The sequence below is a fragment of the Brassica napus genome, chromosome C3 (genome assembly GCF_020379485.1).
Source record: "Brassica napus cultivar Da-Ae chromosome C3, Da-Ae, whole genome shotgun sequence".
Taxonomy (NCBI): domain Eukaryota; kingdom Viridiplantae; phylum Streptophyta; class Magnoliopsida; order Brassicales; family Brassicaceae; genus Brassica; species Brassica napus.
The window spans coordinates 5239677-5256679 of NC_063446.1; the positions used below are offsets into that span (position 1 = coordinate 5239677).

The 17003-nt window shown below is 35.7% G+C and overlaps 4 protein-coding genes across 6 annotated transcripts; 2 read left to right on the forward strand and 2 right to left on the reverse strand.

The window, feature by feature from the left end:
- Positions 1-811: 811 nt before the first annotated feature.
- Positions 812-4813, forward strand: LOC106387002 (protein Brevis radix-like 4). Of its 2 annotated transcripts, none has more exons than XM_013826833.3 (5): positions 812-1048; positions 1127-1557; positions 3922-4057; positions 4129-4520; positions 4607-4813. In XM_013826833.3, exons 1-5 carry the CDS (start codon positions 950-952, stop codon positions 4683-4685), a joined length of 1137 nt encoding a protein of 378 aa, XP_013682287.1. In that variant the 5' UTR covers positions 812-949; the 3' UTR covers positions 4686-4813. The 2 variants fall into 2 exon arrangements, with proteins under 2 accessions (XP_013682287.1, XP_013682288.1); XM_013826834.3 differs by having other exon boundaries at positions 4132-4520.
- A 3744-nt stretch (positions 4814-8557) lies between these two features.
- On the forward strand, positions 8558-9811 carry LOC106383538 (thylakoid ADP,ATP carrier protein, chloroplastic-like). Its single transcript, XM_048752968.1, has 7 exons — positions 8558-8755; positions 8829-8885; positions 8997-9059; positions 9141-9214; positions 9289-9352; positions 9438-9506; positions 9767-9811. Exons 1-7 carry the CDS (start codon positions 8558-8560, stop codon positions 9809-9811), a joined length of 570 nt encoding a protein of 189 aa, XP_048608925.1.
- Positions 9812-11033: 1222 nt separating this feature from the next.
- LOC106385158 (RING-box protein 1a) lies at positions 11034-12467 on the reverse strand. The gene is made up of 4 exons (XM_013825114.3): positions 12195-12467; positions 12023-12073; positions 11868-11927; positions 11034-11308 (listed from the first exon to the last, which is right to left on the reverse strand). The coding sequence occupies exons 1-4, from the start codon at positions 12328-12330 to the stop codon at positions 11199-11201; spliced, it is 357 nt and encodes a 118-aa protein (XP_013680568.1). The 5' UTR covers positions 12331-12467; the 3' UTR covers positions 11034-11198.
- Positions 12468-13388: 921 nt separating this feature from the next.
- LOC106387000 (protein FIP1-like) lies at positions 13389-16841 on the reverse strand. Of its 2 annotated transcripts, XM_013826831.3 has the most exons (14): positions 16483-16841; positions 16299-16386; positions 16090-16198; positions 15923-15972; positions 15749-15815; positions 15587-15659; positions 15452-15507; positions 14852-14945; positions 14684-14768; positions 14475-14537; positions 14330-14389; positions 14074-14166; positions 13829-13891; positions 13389-13654 (listed from the first exon to the last, which is right to left on the reverse strand). In XM_013826831.3, exons 1-14 carry the CDS (start codon positions 16539-16541, stop codon positions 13565-13567), a joined length of 1050 nt encoding a protein of 349 aa, XP_013682285.2. In that variant the 5' UTR covers positions 16542-16841; the 3' UTR covers positions 13389-13564. The 2 variants fall into 2 exon arrangements, with proteins under 2 accessions (XP_013682285.2, XP_048608074.1); XM_048752117.1 differs by lacking the exon at positions 16483-16841 and having other exon boundaries at positions 16090-16194.
- Positions 16842-17003: the final 162 nt, after the last annotated feature.

Below are 17003 nucleotides of genomic sequence, written 5' to 3' on the forward strand. Positions count from 1 at the left end.
TATGGTTTAGCGATACATTACATTTGATCACTCTATGGTTTCTACTTTCTGTATTGACTTATAATTTTCGTTGTGTGTATATATTCTGATTGATATGTGTTTGTATAACAGAGTAAAGTTGTTCAAACGATTAAACTATTGTCAAGCATTTGAAGATGCGGTGAGAAACGTAGCAAAGAAAGCTCTGTCAAGCCATTGTCACCTCTTCAATGTTATGATGGTTATAACTCTTTAAAAAGAAAACGTGGATCCGATCTCACATGACATGTTTTGTATCTCAACATGATAAAAAAACAGAGAGGAATTTTTAATGTCAGGTATCTCTCGTCATTCAAGTTTGAACTAACTAGTATACTATTACAAAATAACATGAATAAGCTATGAACAACTTTTTACTACCGCAAAACTTATTAGTCACAACCAACACTTTCTTTCGTTTCAGGTTTCTCAAAAGTCAGAGCCAAATTTGAATACATCGATAATCTAATCCTTGAGCACAACACTCGACTACGATGAACAACCTTTGATACATCTGAAAGTCTAAACCCACAAGAAGCAACAATAATGAATATATTCTCCCGAATCGATTTAAGCTATGTGGACAAGTGGAGTACGTTCAAGTTGTTTAGAGTTTAGCTAATCACTAACACCAAAGCATGGTTTACCTTTTAACCTTTTACATTTTTTTACCACCGAGTGGGCATAAAAAATACCGGAATTACCGTTAACAGAAGCGGGACCTTTCTTTAATAAATAAAAACCGGTAATCCCGGTTAAAGTTTTAATTAAATAATTTTTAAAACAGAGCGATCAAAACACATAAAAAGAGGACCAAACCCAAACCAAAGTAAGAAACTGAGAGCATCTCTCTATCTCTCTATCTCTCTATCTCTCTATCTCTCTCTCTCTATCTCCCTATCCAAAAAGAGAAAGAATCAGTCGCCGGAAAATGCTGACGTGTATAGCTCGTTCTAAGCGAGCAGGAGATGAATCCACGGGTCAACCCGACGATCCGGATTCCAAGCACGCCAAATCTCTAACATCTCAGGTACGATTCTCTCTCTCTCTCCGCTACCTCCGCCCCTTCTAATTCTGATCGAGGGCATTTTCGTCAATTCATCCACAGCTCAAGGACATGGCTCTGAAAGCTTCAGGCGCTTACCGGCATTGCACGCCGTGCACGGCGTCTCAGCCTCAGGGGCAACCGATCAAGAACAATCCGGCGACGGCGGCAAAGTCGGATACCGAATCCGATCAACGGCTCAAGATGCTGTACGGAAGATCAAACAGCTCCATCAACGCCACGGCGGCGGCGGCGGCGGCGATGCAGCAGCAGCAGCCGAGGGTATGGGGAAAAGAGATGGAGGCGAGGCTAAAAGGGATATCGAGCGGCGAAGCGACTCCGAAATCGGCGAGCGGGAGGAACCGGGTTGACCCGATTGTGTTCGTGGAGGAGAAAGAGCCGAAGGAATGGGTCGCTCAAGTGGAGCCAGGTGTTCTCATCACGTTCGTGTCTCTTCCCGGCGGTGGTAATGATCTCAAGCGTATACGTTTCAGGTACGCAAACTCTGTACTTAGCTTTTAATCTAACGGTCGTGAGTCTTTTGTGTTGACTCTGTTATTCTGATCCTACGGTTGGTGTTTCGTTTAGCTTCGTCGTTGTCGGCTCGTTTTCTAATTTCTATTTTTTTTTTCTCCACGTTTGTTTTGGTATGGGAGAATGTTCGGAAGATGCTCGGAACTGAATCTGATTTTTTTGTTTTCTTAAAGAAATTATAGTATAAAAATCAGCGCAAAACACAATCTTAAAAAATGTTAGTGGTGAATAAAAAATGTTAGTGGTGTATAAAAAATAAATTTGCGTATATAATAGTATAGTAGATGAATATGATTTTGTGGATTTCCATGTCTAGGCAATATATATGTTGATAAACAACTTAAGAAACTACAATCTACCAATCATGCCATGTATTTTAGAGAAATCTACCACGTAATTATTTTTATAAGCAATTTAGAATCTCGAGTTTACAAATAGAACATTACAGTTTTTAACGAATTCTTATAGGACATTTTTTGGGCTTAATATTTTGATACATGTTTTATGGTTAATAATTGTATTTTTCTGAATTAAAACAAATTGGTATTTTAGTAAATTTATTATCCATTTTGGATGATATGTTTAAGTAGGAAAAATAAAACCAAAATAGTACCACCATTTGACATTGTTTGATGTCTTGTCTTGAATAGAAGAAGAGGTAATATCTTGGTGTGAAAATGTAAATAGAATGGTGAAAAAAAATAAGAGTGATGGGACCAACAGTTGTTGACTGTAACGCCTTCACGCCTGATGAGAAGAAGCAAAGGTCCAAAAAGCAAAACTTGGTGTTCCCTCTTTTTTTAAAGTGCTTCTCTGGGTCATCATCATCTCTTCTCATTCTGTTCTTCTCCTTTTTTTGCTTTTATCCTTTGTGTTTTCTTTCAAAATTAGCTATTTTGACTGACGACTACTTTATTAGGTCCTTCTCTTTTTGTTTGTTTATCTTCAAAATCATAGTTTCTATCCACACGGAAAAATTTTCTTAAAAAGAAGAAAAAGATTTAAATTTAAACTTAGAAATGATCTCTTGCATATGTTTTATCAGCTATATGAAATCACTAAATAAATATATATGTATATTAAAAAGTTATTAAGATGCTAGGAAATGTTTCTTTAGATTTTGTTCTGTTCAATCAAAGATACAGAATCATTGGTTGGTAGAGTTTTATCTTTTTAATCATTTCACTACTATCTGGGGGTTTCTTTTTCACCATTTTTGTTTTGCTTCAATAGAAATTTTGTTTTATTAATTCAATGAGTGCCTTATTCTCCGCTTCTCTGTCATGCAATCACATTATTGCTGTTGTTGGTGGCAATGTCTTGTTATTCCAAAAGACAAAAGAAGAAATAAATTAAAATAAAACAAAGCAAACAGCTTTAGCCTTTAGCACAGTTTCCTTCACTCCTATGTCGCCTCTTGAAAACGACAACCTTCAACGTATTTTGTCTCTTCCTTGCTTCCATTCTTTGTCTTGTTCCATATTAACCACAGTTCCACTTCTATCACTTACTGCCTGCCTCTTTTGTCACATACTTGGGCTTTCTTTATGTTCTTTCGTTTCTTTTCCATCAGACTAATCTTGGTTGAGTTCGAGTCCTAATGGTCCTGAGTTACTTTTGTGTTCTGTATTGTTTAGTTTAGATTTTTGGCAAACATAGAGTATATTTATTAATTTTGGGTTAAAGTTATACTATTAGAAAAAAATGAGAGTGCTTTGGGAATTATCTCGTACCCACCTCCCACATTATTTACTTTCACTGTTAGCCATAATCATCTTATCTAATTATTAGCTTTGACCATTGTTGCCTCTGGTTTTTTCTCAATGTCTTTTTCTTAATTTCTACGTAATTTTGATTGATTATTACTATTAATCACTCCATTAACTACCTTTTAAAAAGAAAATTGACATTCAAAATGTTGCATTGGTGTCTCTTGTTTTCAACTCTCTTTTTAGTTTTTAGCCCTAGCCTATGGGGTTGGTTCAATTTTGTCAAAAAGGTTTATAAAACAGCTATTGTTTACTTTGTCAGACCTCCCCTTAATCCGCTTTGGTTAATTCCCACTTTTGTCTCTTAGTTCTGATTAAAGTTATTTCTTTTCCTACTTTTATTTGACAATCTAAATTAAAACTTAGAATCTCATGAATATCATGTATGTGAGTTATGATTAGCCTAAGCTATTTAACTTAAAGTTGCTCATATGAGATTGATTACTTTATATTTTGGTCTTTCACTCTTATAATATACCACTTGTAATTTTATAAGATTAATATAACATGTTACCAAAATCTAGTTTTTTTCTCACTTCTGTTAATCTTGATCAGCCGAGACATGTTCAACAAGTTACAAGCTCAACGATGGTGGGCAGATAACTATGACAAAGTAAAGGAACTTTACAACGTTCAAAAACTAAGCCGCAACGCTTTCCCTCTTCCCACGCCTCCTAGATCCGAAGACGAGGTTAGCTTCTAAACAAGACAACTAAAATTGTGATCATCATCCACTAATGTCCTTTGGAAATCTTTTGTCAGAAGGCAAAAGTGGAGTACCACCATCCAGAGGACACTCCTGCAACACCTCCTTTGAACAAAGAACGGTTGCCTCGTACCGTACACCGTCCAGTTGGATTAGCGGCTTACTCATCCTCGGACTCACTCGACCACAGTTCCACGCAAAGCCAGCAGTTTCACGACTCTGGTCTACAAAACTCAACTCCTAAACTGTCAAGCATAAGCGGGGCCAAAACAGAAACTTCTTCCATGGATAGCTCGTCGAGAGATGCAGACCGGTCAGAGGAAATGTCGGTGAGCAATGCGAGCGATGTTGATCCGAACGAATGGGTGGAGCAGGATGAGCCTGGCGTTTATATCACTATTAAAGTTTTACCAAATGGGAAAAGAGAGCTTAGAAGAGTCAGATTCAGGTGAACAGACAGAATAGAACTTCTTCATTTACATTGTTTCATCGATCGGTTTTAACTCAAAACTGTTTGTTTTTTTTGGATTGCAGCCGAGAGATATTCGGAGAGATGCAAGCGAGGGTATGGTGGGAAGAGAACAGGGCAAGGATACATGAACATTACTTGTGATTATCGTCTTGAAAATTCGGTTTTGTTTCATCAAAACGGTTTTGTATTTCTTATTACTCGTTCTCGGTATACCGTTTTAAATCTATTCCAAGCAAGTCTTCTCTTTCTTTCAAAGAGATATTCCTTTCCCCTGTCCCACAAATCTTAAATATCAACCAAAACAGTAAAACTTTACCTTCTTACTTGTCTTCTCGCACGCGTGACATGGACTGTGTTACAGCTACGTTAAAGCTTCAAATTGGTTAGAGAAACTGAGCAAAGACTAGGGATGTTAATATGGGCTCAACCTAACACTGCAAATCCATTTGTAACCTTAACCCTCATTTTTTAAACAGGGTTTAAATAGTGTTGACCCTAATAGGACCAGAGTTTAAATTCTAACCCTTTTATTTTGATTCACACAACTATTATACAATATTTAATAATGTTTTTCATAAAAAAAAACTTAAAGTCTGAGTTTTCTCGCCAAAAACTGAACAACGAAATTTTCCGTCTAAACCGCAAAATCGAGTTTTCAACTAAAACAACAAAATCGAGTTTTTCGCCAAAACCTCAAAATCGTATTTTCCCGTGAAAACGTAAAATTAAGTTTTTCTGGAAAACCCGTAAAACTCAATTTCACGGTTTTGGCGGGAAAACTCGATTTGCCGGTTTTGTAGGGAAAACTCGATATTGAGGTTTTAGTTTTGGCGGAAAAACTCGATTTTGCGGTTTCGGCGGAAAAACTCGATTTTACAGTTTTGGCGGGAAAACTCTATTTGCCGGTTTTGACAGGAAAACTCGATTTTGCGGTTTTTGCGGGAAAACTCAATTTTGCGGTTTTGGCGGGAAAACTTGATTTTGTGGTTTTGGTGGAAAAACTCAAATTAGGTTTTGGCGGAAAAAACAATTTTTTTTTTGACGGAAAAACTTTATTCTTAGTTGTGGAGCAAAAACTCGATTTTGCGATTTTGGGAAGAAAACTTTTGATTTTGATGCTCAACAAATTGGAGGAAAGAATCATATCATATCTTAATTTTTCTAGTTTTATCTTTAAAATTTAAGAACAAAAATAAATGAAATATTTTTTTCAATTAAATGAGTTAACCCTGGTACCAGCCCTAACCCTTGATTATAATAGGGTTAAAATAGGGTTGAGTTAAAATAGGGCTGGGCTTATAATAAACAAAAGAGGGCTGGCCCTAACCCTGTAGTTAACATCCTAGCAAAGACAAATAGTTTAAGTTGTGAGAAAGAGTAGATGAAGAGTAACATCAAAAGAAACACAGTAAGAATCAACATTCTCAGGTTGATGAAACCAATTTTGAGGTCCTCGACCACCTACCTCTTCTTCCTTTACCTGTCACTGTGATCCATCCCATTTCCTTCATCTTTTGCGATGGCTTCAAGTTTCTACCACTACGAGATCTGAGAGCCGTTTCGTCGTAAGACTCCGTTGCGGAAGTCTAAGTATCGATCACAAGACTGCCTGGGAGTTGTCTCATTTGAGACAGTAGAATTGAACTGAAATGGAGACGAGGAGGTGAAACATTCCTTAGCTGGTGGGGAGCGTGGAGACATCATCACCTCAGAGTCATCCAATAAAGTATGATCCTGAGAATCAGTTGCTATTTCAAACTGGAGTTTCTTTCTCATGTTGTATATCTTCCGGAAGAGATGCCAATGGTGTTAAGCAGATAGTAGAGTCAAGATGTTCCGCAGTTGGTACTGCGCAGTAGAGTTAAGAATATAAAGGATTCATGTAGTGTTTTTAATATCTTATTTTATTAGTTAAATTACTTACGATATGTTTTTTTAATAAAATTAATTTTAATAAATTTATAGAATAAAAATCTAAAAAATTTGAGTAACAATGATCTTGTATAGAATTATAAAACTATCAAACTAATACTTTAGATTTTAATAAAAAAATGTAAATCAGTAAAATAATAATAAAATTTGAAATTTTTAACAATTATTCTAAATCTAATTAAAATTATTATTCTCTTAGTAACTCAAAGAAAAATACTTGAATCGATAAAATTTCCAATCATATATGTAAAAATTATGATGGATAAAAGCAAGAACATCATTATTTAAATATCAAAGTTCATATCTATTACTTAAAAAATATGATTCACTAGATAAATGATTCAGATGTGTTCAAAAAAAAAAAAAAAAAAAAAAAAAGATAAATGATTCAAACTTGTTGGAAGACTTGTATAAAGTGCAATCGAGTTTTGCCAACACACTCTTTAGCCATGACCGTATTGAACTTCACCATTGACATGATAGTGCTTATTTCTTTGAATAAAGTGATAGTGTTGGGTCTGATTTCACTGAAAACAATGGTGGAACAGGATACTAGAAGAATTAAACTATTAAAATCTTCAATAACCCACAAGAATAGTACTTTCAAAGAAATGAACTATTATTGAACATATTCAATTAAGTATACTATCTTTAAATTCAAACATAAAAGTCATTTTGTTACTAATCATTATCAAAATCCTCGTATTAGTCACATTTGTCAATCCAATCTTCATCACCAGAGCTAAAGTCATCATAAGATGCAAGTCACTGGTCTTGCTGTCGATGGGGAGTACATACTTTCATCTTCAGCTGATCAGTAAGTCTTCTTCTCCTGTTCTCGTAGTTCACTTAGTGTGATACTTACAAATTGTAACTGTTCACTCATTTTAACTTTCTTGCTTGAAATCCAGTGAGCGTATCCTACCCTGTGATTTTCATTTGCTGTTAGCGTAAGCCTTATTTTCTTAACATTTCTTATTAGCTTGGTTAGGCATGTGCATAAAATCCGGAACCCGAAATCCGAACCAAACCCGAACCGAAAAACTCGACCCGTTATCTGACCCGAAATGTAAAAATACATGAACGGATCTTGTAGGGTGGTACAAAAAATATTCGAACCCGAACGAGTAATCCGAAACTCCGAAATTAATAGTCAATATAAATATTTTGAAATATATATAAGTTTTTAAATTATTAAATTTAATATTTGTGGTAATATGATATATAATAATAAAATTAAAATTTTAATAAATGCTTTAAATACACAATTAGTTATAAATAAGTATTTTATAATTTGCTCATTGAAATAAAAAAGTCTACTTTCTATAAGGCAATATATATTGTTTACAAATGATGTTTGTTTTCATGCTTAATTTAATATTTTATTGTTATTTTATCAATTTTATGTGTGATAGATTAATTTTTATTTAATTAGATGTTTTTCTTTATGTTTTGCTTCAATTTTTTTTGTTTTTTACTTCGGTTATATCCAAACCGAACCGATATAACCCGAGTCCGTACGATATATAATTACTTTATGGGTTTTAGGACGCAATACAATTTTGAACCGAATTTGAAGTGTTATTATCCAAACCCGACCCGTACTAATAAAATTTTAGTATGAGACCTAGGAGCGTAAAGCCGAAAAACCCGAACTCCAGGGTACCCGAACGCCCAAGCCTAAGCTTGGTTAGTATACTAGCTTGGTTAGTAATACAAGTATCAAATCGAATTTGGGATGGCTCTTTACTGTTGTGTAGTGTAACACATGTTCTGAACTGTTTTTTTGTTTCCTCTTTTTGCTCTGAAGAACTCTGAGACGATTGACAAAAGATCGTACTGAATCTTGGGACGCACACGAGTCGTCTATTCATGCTGTTTTAAACCTTCCATGTGGTCAGCTCCTATCAGGTTCTACTGACCAAACTCTCAAACTATGGAAACGTCACGCAAGTCTAAAAACTTTGTCAGGGCATACAGTCTAAAAACGTCACGCAAGTCTAATAACCCTCTCCGATACAAAAGGACTCTATGTTCTAGAGCCATCAGCAACAAAGATCTGGAACATTCTAAGAAGTAACATGGATGCAGACCTCGGTGGCGTGGAGGAAAAGAAATTCCCCATGTTAATAAAACGTGATTCCCTCGAGAAGGAGAAGGACCACATCGAAGGGTTTAAGCCAGAGGTTGCTTGTGTCACAAGAGCTGGTGAACCAGCGAGACCATCATCTACGTACCCTTACGTCCAACGTTCTTTCTTTTCTTTAACTAGTGTGACTGTACTCTTATTACAGACATACTGTAATAATTATTGATTCTTACAATCTAATTTGACTTATTATTTAATTATAGACGCATGGTGTTCGAGCTGGGCAACAAAGTGCTAAGAATGCTATTGGTTTCATAGAGGTATATAATATCCTCCAGAATCATGTAATGTAGAGGCTTGTTTCTTCTTACTGTAAACTCGTTGTTGATTTGGTTTTGTAATTTTGTAATATTATATATATATAACTACAGGCGATTATGATTATTGGAAGAGAAGAAGGTGTTAAAGGTTATTGGAAAGGAAACTTGCCTCAGGTACTCTAGCAAGCTCTTTACATAAAAGGCTGCGTGTAATTTAGTGGATTTTGATTGCTCAAAATCTTTTGAATATACCAGGTGATACGGATTGTGCCTTATAGCGCGGTCCAGTTGTTTGCATATGAAGCATACAAGGCAATCATCTTATTCTGGTTTTCATTTCACAATTTTAAAAACCAGTCTAATCACTGTGCACATTTATATTCTTAATTCGGAAACTCTTTAGGGGAGAAGACGGTCAATTGTCTGTTCTTGGGGCTGGTGCTTGTGCTGGCATGACCTCTACTCTGGTAACTAGTGTTGTTTATCTACTTCATCTAGTCTCACGAAAAATCTTAAATACCTTTTATGTTTTTTTTTTTTTTTTAATTGCAGATTACATATCCCTTAGATGTGCTGAGATTGAGGTTAGCTGTTGAACCGGGGTATCGAACCATGTCCCAGGTATGTTAATTGGAATATATAGACCATAAACTCTAAAGCTCCATAAATTCTTCAAATTAAAAAGCGCAAGTTGCCACATGCTGAGGGAGGAAGGACTTGCATCATTGAACAACGGTCTGGGTCCTTGGCTTTTAAGTATAGCTCCTTACATTGGCCTCAATTTCTGCGTCTTTGATCTGTAAGTCTGCTGCTAACTGTTAAGTCCTTTACCTCCCTGAAGATGTGGTTTGTTTTACATTATTGATACACTCTGCATGCAGGGTAGCCATTGCTACGGGTACTTGCTATCCGTTGGATACCATTAGAAGACGGATGCAATTGAATTGAAGGGTAATCCTTATAAATCCGTGTTTGACGCCTTGTCAGGTATAATAAAAGACATCCTTATCTGCTGATTAATAAGATTAGTTTTGGCCTTTTGGAGTGATTGGATTGTACCGTGGGTTTGTCCCGAATGCCCTGAAAAGCATGCCAAACAGCAGGTACGTAGAGTTTCTTTTAAGGTATATATATAGACTTGTGCTTTCTCATCTTTGTTTTGTTTTAATGTGATTTCTCAGTATAAAGCTGACAACATTTGATATCGTGAAGCAGCGAGTGAGAAGGAGTAGCAAAAAATAGCGGATGATAATCGCAAGACCTGAAGCTCTTTTTAATCCTATCATCTTTTCTTTGTTGAATGTTTTTGTGGTAGACATGATTTTTGAATTGAATCATGAAAGCTCACGCAGAGAGTTGAGTAGTTCATGTAATGTATGGTAATAAATGTTTTGTGTCGAATAATTTTTCGGTTTACCAAATAAAAACCGGTTTGGTGGGGATTCGAAACTCTCTCAATTGCTTGTGCTTACGTTTAATTTGTCGGTTAACCAAATAAAACCGGTTTGATGGGGATTCGAAGGACCTCTGAATCAAATAATCTTTCTTTCTCGTCAGTCATGCACGATTGCCGTTGCCTCTTCACATTCCCCGAACTCGAACAGGGGCATCCTGTAAGCTGAAACGACGGCGTGTGGAGGAGCACTTGCGGTGCCGCTGTGCTCAGTCAGAAGAAGAAGCCACCGAGGTGAACATTTTTAGATTCTCGAGAGTGGAGTTTTGACTGGTTTGCTCTTGTCATTTTACGGCTGAAGGAGTAGTTTCGATTGTGGTGGAGAGATACGGAAATGGAACTTCGAAAAGGTCCGCCTTCATGCTATCAGCATCCAGCTACAAATCTTTCATTCATACTAGTATTAATCAAGAATTCACGTCGGATAATCATTAACTGGCACACTGAACGTACTAATTTTAATTTGAAATAGGCCGTGGCTAGAGGACTGAGACTTGTTAGTAAAAGTGGGGGGCATGACTTGGTTTAGTAGTACCCATTCTATATGAGTTTGTTTTCCTTTAACAGCAGATGATGAAAGTCTTAAGCAAGACTTGGTGGAAGTTGACAATACTCAAGTGCACCTACTACATCTGACCACTAAAACTTCAATGGCAGGGACTACATAATTTTAGAATTTTTTTAGATATTACCGAAGTAAAACGAATAATGGATTCAGTAAAAGTAATATCTGTTTTCACAACCCAAAAAAAAAAAAAAAAACGGAAACAAGAAGTTTGAGCAATCTTAGTATCTCATGCGGCAGCGAAATGAACATGATATCTTAATATTAGACACAATTGCTGGCACGATTAGTTGATTTAGTGACCATATTTCTGGAACTCCCACTCACTGTTATCCAATGGACAAACTTGACGAGTCTTTAACCATCTGCTGATGCAGTGAAAGTGGAAGGCGTGATTGCAAACCCCTGTACAAGAGCAAACAATCTTTTAGTTACGGAACGCACTAACTTTATGTATATCAACTTTGAGTTGCACAGACACATAAAAATATCCAGGATTCAAGAAGGTGTGCCTCGCACATTGAACATATCTCTTTATAGAAACTCGCTAGTCTCTCTACAAGAAAACAAAAGGTTTCTCTATTCACCAACCCTTAAACTGATTATATTACATGGAGAAATTGAGACATAGATATATAATGCAAATGAAATTACGTCTTAGTATATGATTCATCATTCAATCATAGAGAAATCTCAGGAACCAAAACCTCTGCAAGAGATTTAAAGCATGCAAAACAACAACTACAATTTGAATCTTTTTTATTAACATCTTAAATTACATAAATCTAATCAACTCCACTACTCACTAAACATGTAACTCAATGTCATAGGCAATCTTAAGATACTAGAGATTGATTCACACACAGGTCACCAAGTTGCATTCAGTTGTTTTTTGTTCAATCAAGTTTCAAAGATTTGCAGCAATCAAAAGAGAGTAGTAGAAGAAGAAGAAACAAGAACTCACCCCAAGCAACAGTGCATTCCTCACTCGTAGCGCTGGCCTGATTAGCCTGACATTCAATACCTACAAACACACAAGAACGATCTTAACCTAAAACCATTCAACAATCTCCTGATTCATCATCGTTACACAGGTTCCTTAAGAATCGATCGACTTACAGAGATCCATGATGTGGTTTCTGCAGATGGCGCAATTGTCAACAACGATATCTGCCAACCACAACAACAAACATCAATCAATCAATCAAACCTTAACCTAACCTAACCAAAAACGAAAACATCGAAGCGCATATTCAATCAGATAGTATAAAAGAGGATTGCTCGTGATTACCCCAAGCCCAGAGAGCCACGGCGCTCCACTTCTTAACTTCGAATCTCTTGGCCTTCTTGCTCGACGAAGAAGCGGCAACGGAGCTGGAGGATTCACCGGCAGGGATCATGTTTACGTCGGAATCGAGGGAAGCCATATCGATTGATTGATCTCTCAGGAAACGAAAACCCTAATAAAAGTCGATGCGAGACGATCGAAAGAAAATAATTGAAACTCTGATGATATATGTTATAAAGAGGTATATATAAGCCGTGGGCTATTATATGGAGGGTTCCTTTATTTCCTTAATCCGTATTTCTTTTGTTTTCTCCCCAATTTTTAATTTTTTCTCCTCTCTTATCTTTTTAATTGGTAAAATAAATAATGTAAAAATCTTAACTCAGTAAATAATGTATATCTTTTAAAAAAATATTTACATATCTATTCCAGTAAAACACCAACATGACCAATTGATGCAAGGTTACGTCCAAATACTTATTTCCATGTTTTTCTCTTTCAAAATTAAAATATAACTTTTTATTTTATGTAACTGCACGTAACATTCTGATTTTAAAGTTTTAAAAAATAACTTCCTATCTCCTGTAAAGAAAAAAAAACGTATTTTCCTATTTTTTAGATAATGGACAATTTAACCACATATTACTTCTAATATCAACATTGATTATATTTAAACTACTTCCTGCTTTTTGACAGTTTTTATACATGCCTAATAATAATAATATATATAACTCATATTATATTTTTGAAACAAGAAGTAAAAGAAAACAAGAAGCAGTTTATATAATTTTATAGTAAACAAGAAGTCAAAAGGCGGTTATATAATTTTTATAGATTAATTATCTTTAACATATAAGAAAAAATTACAGAAAAATATTATCAAGAAATAGGTATACGAGCATATGATTTCAAAGAAACAAACGTATTTCAGATCAACTTTTAAATTGCTATTATTTTATAAAATAAATTATTATTAAGATTTATACACAAATATGATTACAAAAAAAAACACAAGTATGATTACAAAAAAAAACAGAAATATAAAAATTAATTTAAAAAAAAATTAAAACAAAAAATATACTCATCCTTTTTAAAAAATAAAAAAAATTAAAGAGCGGATCAAAATCTAATTTGACGTTAAAAAGGAAAATTATACTTTTTACATATTTGGTCTTTCAAAAAAAAATATTTTACATATTTATCAATCTTTTTGTTATTAATTTTCGAAATTTCATGAATCAAATATTTCAAGAATGTGCATCAAAGATATCTTATAAAACAATGTCACAAATATAATTGTCTACAAACCAATGCTTCGTGAGTCAATATATAGTAGCTATATGCTGTATATGCTAAACCCCCAACGACCTTGTTCATTGCATCTGCCTTTGCTCTCTCAGACCCGAAACTTTCTTCCGCAGTTCAACATTTGTTATCCTCTCCACCTCCAGCGCTCGTTCAAGCTTTACACAAATCCCATTTAATTTGTAAGAGAATTTCTCATACAAAATGATTTGGATTCGAAAATTTGGAACGAGAATCATTTTGAAGACGGTTCCATACTAAACTACTTGATATTAGACTCTCACAAACCATATGCATTACTAAAACACTATAGAAAGAAGAGACGATTGTACCTTTGCAGCACGCATACTCCATTCTCCCAGAATAGCTCTTAACCTCTCATTCTCTGCTACATACTGTTTCAGGAAAGACAGTGAGTTTCTCTTTTGAGCATTTTTGTCAAAACAAATAAAAACTTCCAGAAATGTGTAACCCTGGCAAGTTGCTCGGTCTAAAAAGATTCATGGAAAAGCAGCCTGTGATGGCGATGATTCAAGTATGTTCTGTTCTCATAAGTTCTTAAGAGATAGATTCGTACCTGATTATTGGTATTCCGGACGTGCTGTATCTCTCTATCCCTCTCGGCGATCAAAGATCGAGCAAGGTTAAGTTCTGAATGGAGTTGATCCACCTACAGCACATACCGTTTTCATTTACTAGTATCCGTCCTCATTCAAATATGCTAATAAAAAGAGTTTAGCCTTGAAATGCCAATCAACTATCTTCCACCAAGTTTGTAAGAAATATTAACCATGTGACTTTGCAAGTGTCTCGTTTTGTTAAGCGAGCTTTACCTCAGCAGAAAGTGTCCGTAATTCTTGATCACGAGTTGCCACAAGGTGTGCCAGATCAACCTGAAAGTTCAACACGTTAATTGCAACATCAAAAACACGGAGGGTATAAAACAATTCTTCAGTTTGTAACGGAGCAAGTTCAAACCTGGGGCGTGCTAGTCCCATTGGACTCTTCATATTTGCTTAAGGACTCCTGTAAACGTAGAATCTGAATGCATACACAAAAAAGGTCAGAAAACTCACTCTAGCAAAAACATGGGATTATTCAGAAAATTAGGGTATATGATGAATTATAGAGAGCTTCAAGATTCAGAAATGAAAAGTATGCATGACAAACAATTCATGTATTCTCACCTCTTCACTGAGATAATGGAGATTCTCGCGCTGATATTGCAGTAGAGCCATCTGCTGATCAGACAGGCGACCTGCTTCATGGTATCTGTTTTTCAAGCAAAACAAAACTAAGTAAGACTTATTTTCATGAACACAAGGCTTAAGATTCCAGTGTGATTGTGAAAATACCTCAATCCTTCCAAAGCAGCTGGTTGGAGAGGAGAATATAATGAATTCAAGACATCGGGCTGAGAGTTCACAGAGTTATACTGGCGAACATAACCTACCAGTATTACATACAGATGAGAAGAGCTGCATAATAAACTAGCTATAGAGTCTCTTAGTAAAGAAAAACAAGTGGCAGAATAATGTAACAAAAGATGCCAAAAGAATGCATAATGCTCTAGCAATGCGAACACAGAAAAAGTTCTGATATTGAAACCCAGAACAGCAATTCTCAAAGGAACTTCAATTATCTCCTGATGTTCAACCACAAACTACAGGCAGTTGTAAGAATTGCACACATATAAATACATAGATATGATCACAGAATGTAGACGATTCGATGGTGATTTAGCATGCATATGATCGCAAAAGAGTACACATGAAAAATACAAACTGATTTTATATCTGCACTTGGCAATCATTGCAAGAAAAAATCAGGACGAAGAAATCATCTAGGCATAATAGCTGAATAGATTTGGCAGTATATTGCTCTAGTTGAGGTACTAAATTAATGCTGAATGCATACCAAAATTATAAGAATGGTTTTCTGGATCTTATTCTTACCAACAAATACAATCATAAACGAAGCAGCCGAAATTGCTTCAACAGACATGATAAACCTGGAACAATAAAGTACTCGTCAGCGTTTTGGACCTTGCCATAACTAAAGTTAATGTAGTCAAAAATAATGCTGCAGACCTCTGCACAGTTAGAATGGGAAGAACGCTGACATATGGTCTCCACACCATGAAAAGCAGCATAGATGCAGTTCCTAGAAACAGAATGGAGTCATTTTATCGAGGGTAAGAAATAGATATATGCCAAAAATATAGGATTCGAAAAAGCATCACTAAAGATTACCATACGCCATGATGGCAAAAGGCAGACGAACTACATGTTTCAGTTTCTGACTAAAACTGTAATAGCCCTGCAACAGAAGGTTCTTTTCAGAAGGTCTTAATATGAAATGACAACAGCTACACTAGAGAATATCAACCTAATGTCTACATCGCTAGCAAAATAAATAAATGTTACCTGCAAGCGTATTTTCTGGACCTGATTGACGAAATATTGCTGAAACATACCTGTTGCAAAAACAAACAAAAAACACATGATATTTTATACAGATTACATATGCTGCAGAAAGAAAATAATAAACAAAGCTTTGTAGTGATAAGCTGAAGTGGTGTGATGAGGGTTACCTGTTAACATCAAGAGAGCAACATTGCAGCTGCAAAGCAGAGATGGGATAAGAGACTGTACAGGCTGAAGTATCAACGGTGCTCCTGCTGCTAAAACAGCATAACCTGCCTACATTGTAACAAAAAGAAAAGGTAAATATATAAAGTCAGACACTCATGTTTCTTATTATTCCCAAAAAAGTATCAATCATTAGTTTGGAAGCACTTGCCAAGATGAGTAGGTAAATGCAGCTTCCAACAAGACTTCTAGATTCTCGATGACCGAAGAGAGGAGCTTCGTGGAGTATATCAAGGAACCTAAAACCACAAGGAAATTTCGCTGAATCCTCCTCGATAAACATTTGAAAAAAAAAAGCCAAAGCTCGAACACGTTAACGATTGAAAAAAGCTTACAGAGCATTGTCTTCCTCAGTCGTCGGATTGAAAGAAGGAGCGTGTCGGTGGTTCGTCATTTCTAGTATTGTGCTTCTTCTTTCTTCTCTCTCGTTAACTGTAATCACCTATACTTGTAGTGAGAGAAAGAGAGAGAGAGAGAGAAAGGGGGGAGGTTTGCTTGAAATTAGGGTTGAATCATATTCCTTTCCCCAATCTGGAGATTTGATTTGAGAGATGTGAAGGGTAAGCGTATGAATTAGAAGAGCTTCAGTGTGAAAGCTTCTCCTCCTCGCTGTAACATGGTCGTGGATTGGAATGTTTGGTATGCGCACTTTGATTTCAACTCGCTGAACAACCAGTCAATCACGAGGATGATACGTTTTTTTTATTTTCGTTCATTTATCATGGCTTTTGGGCTTTTGATTCTATAATCTAGTGGGCCCGAATGTTAATGTCACTAAACATATATAGCCCAATCTTATCCGCAAAACAAACCCATTGAATAAATCGTTCTCTACTGAATCTAAAGTTTGCTGATC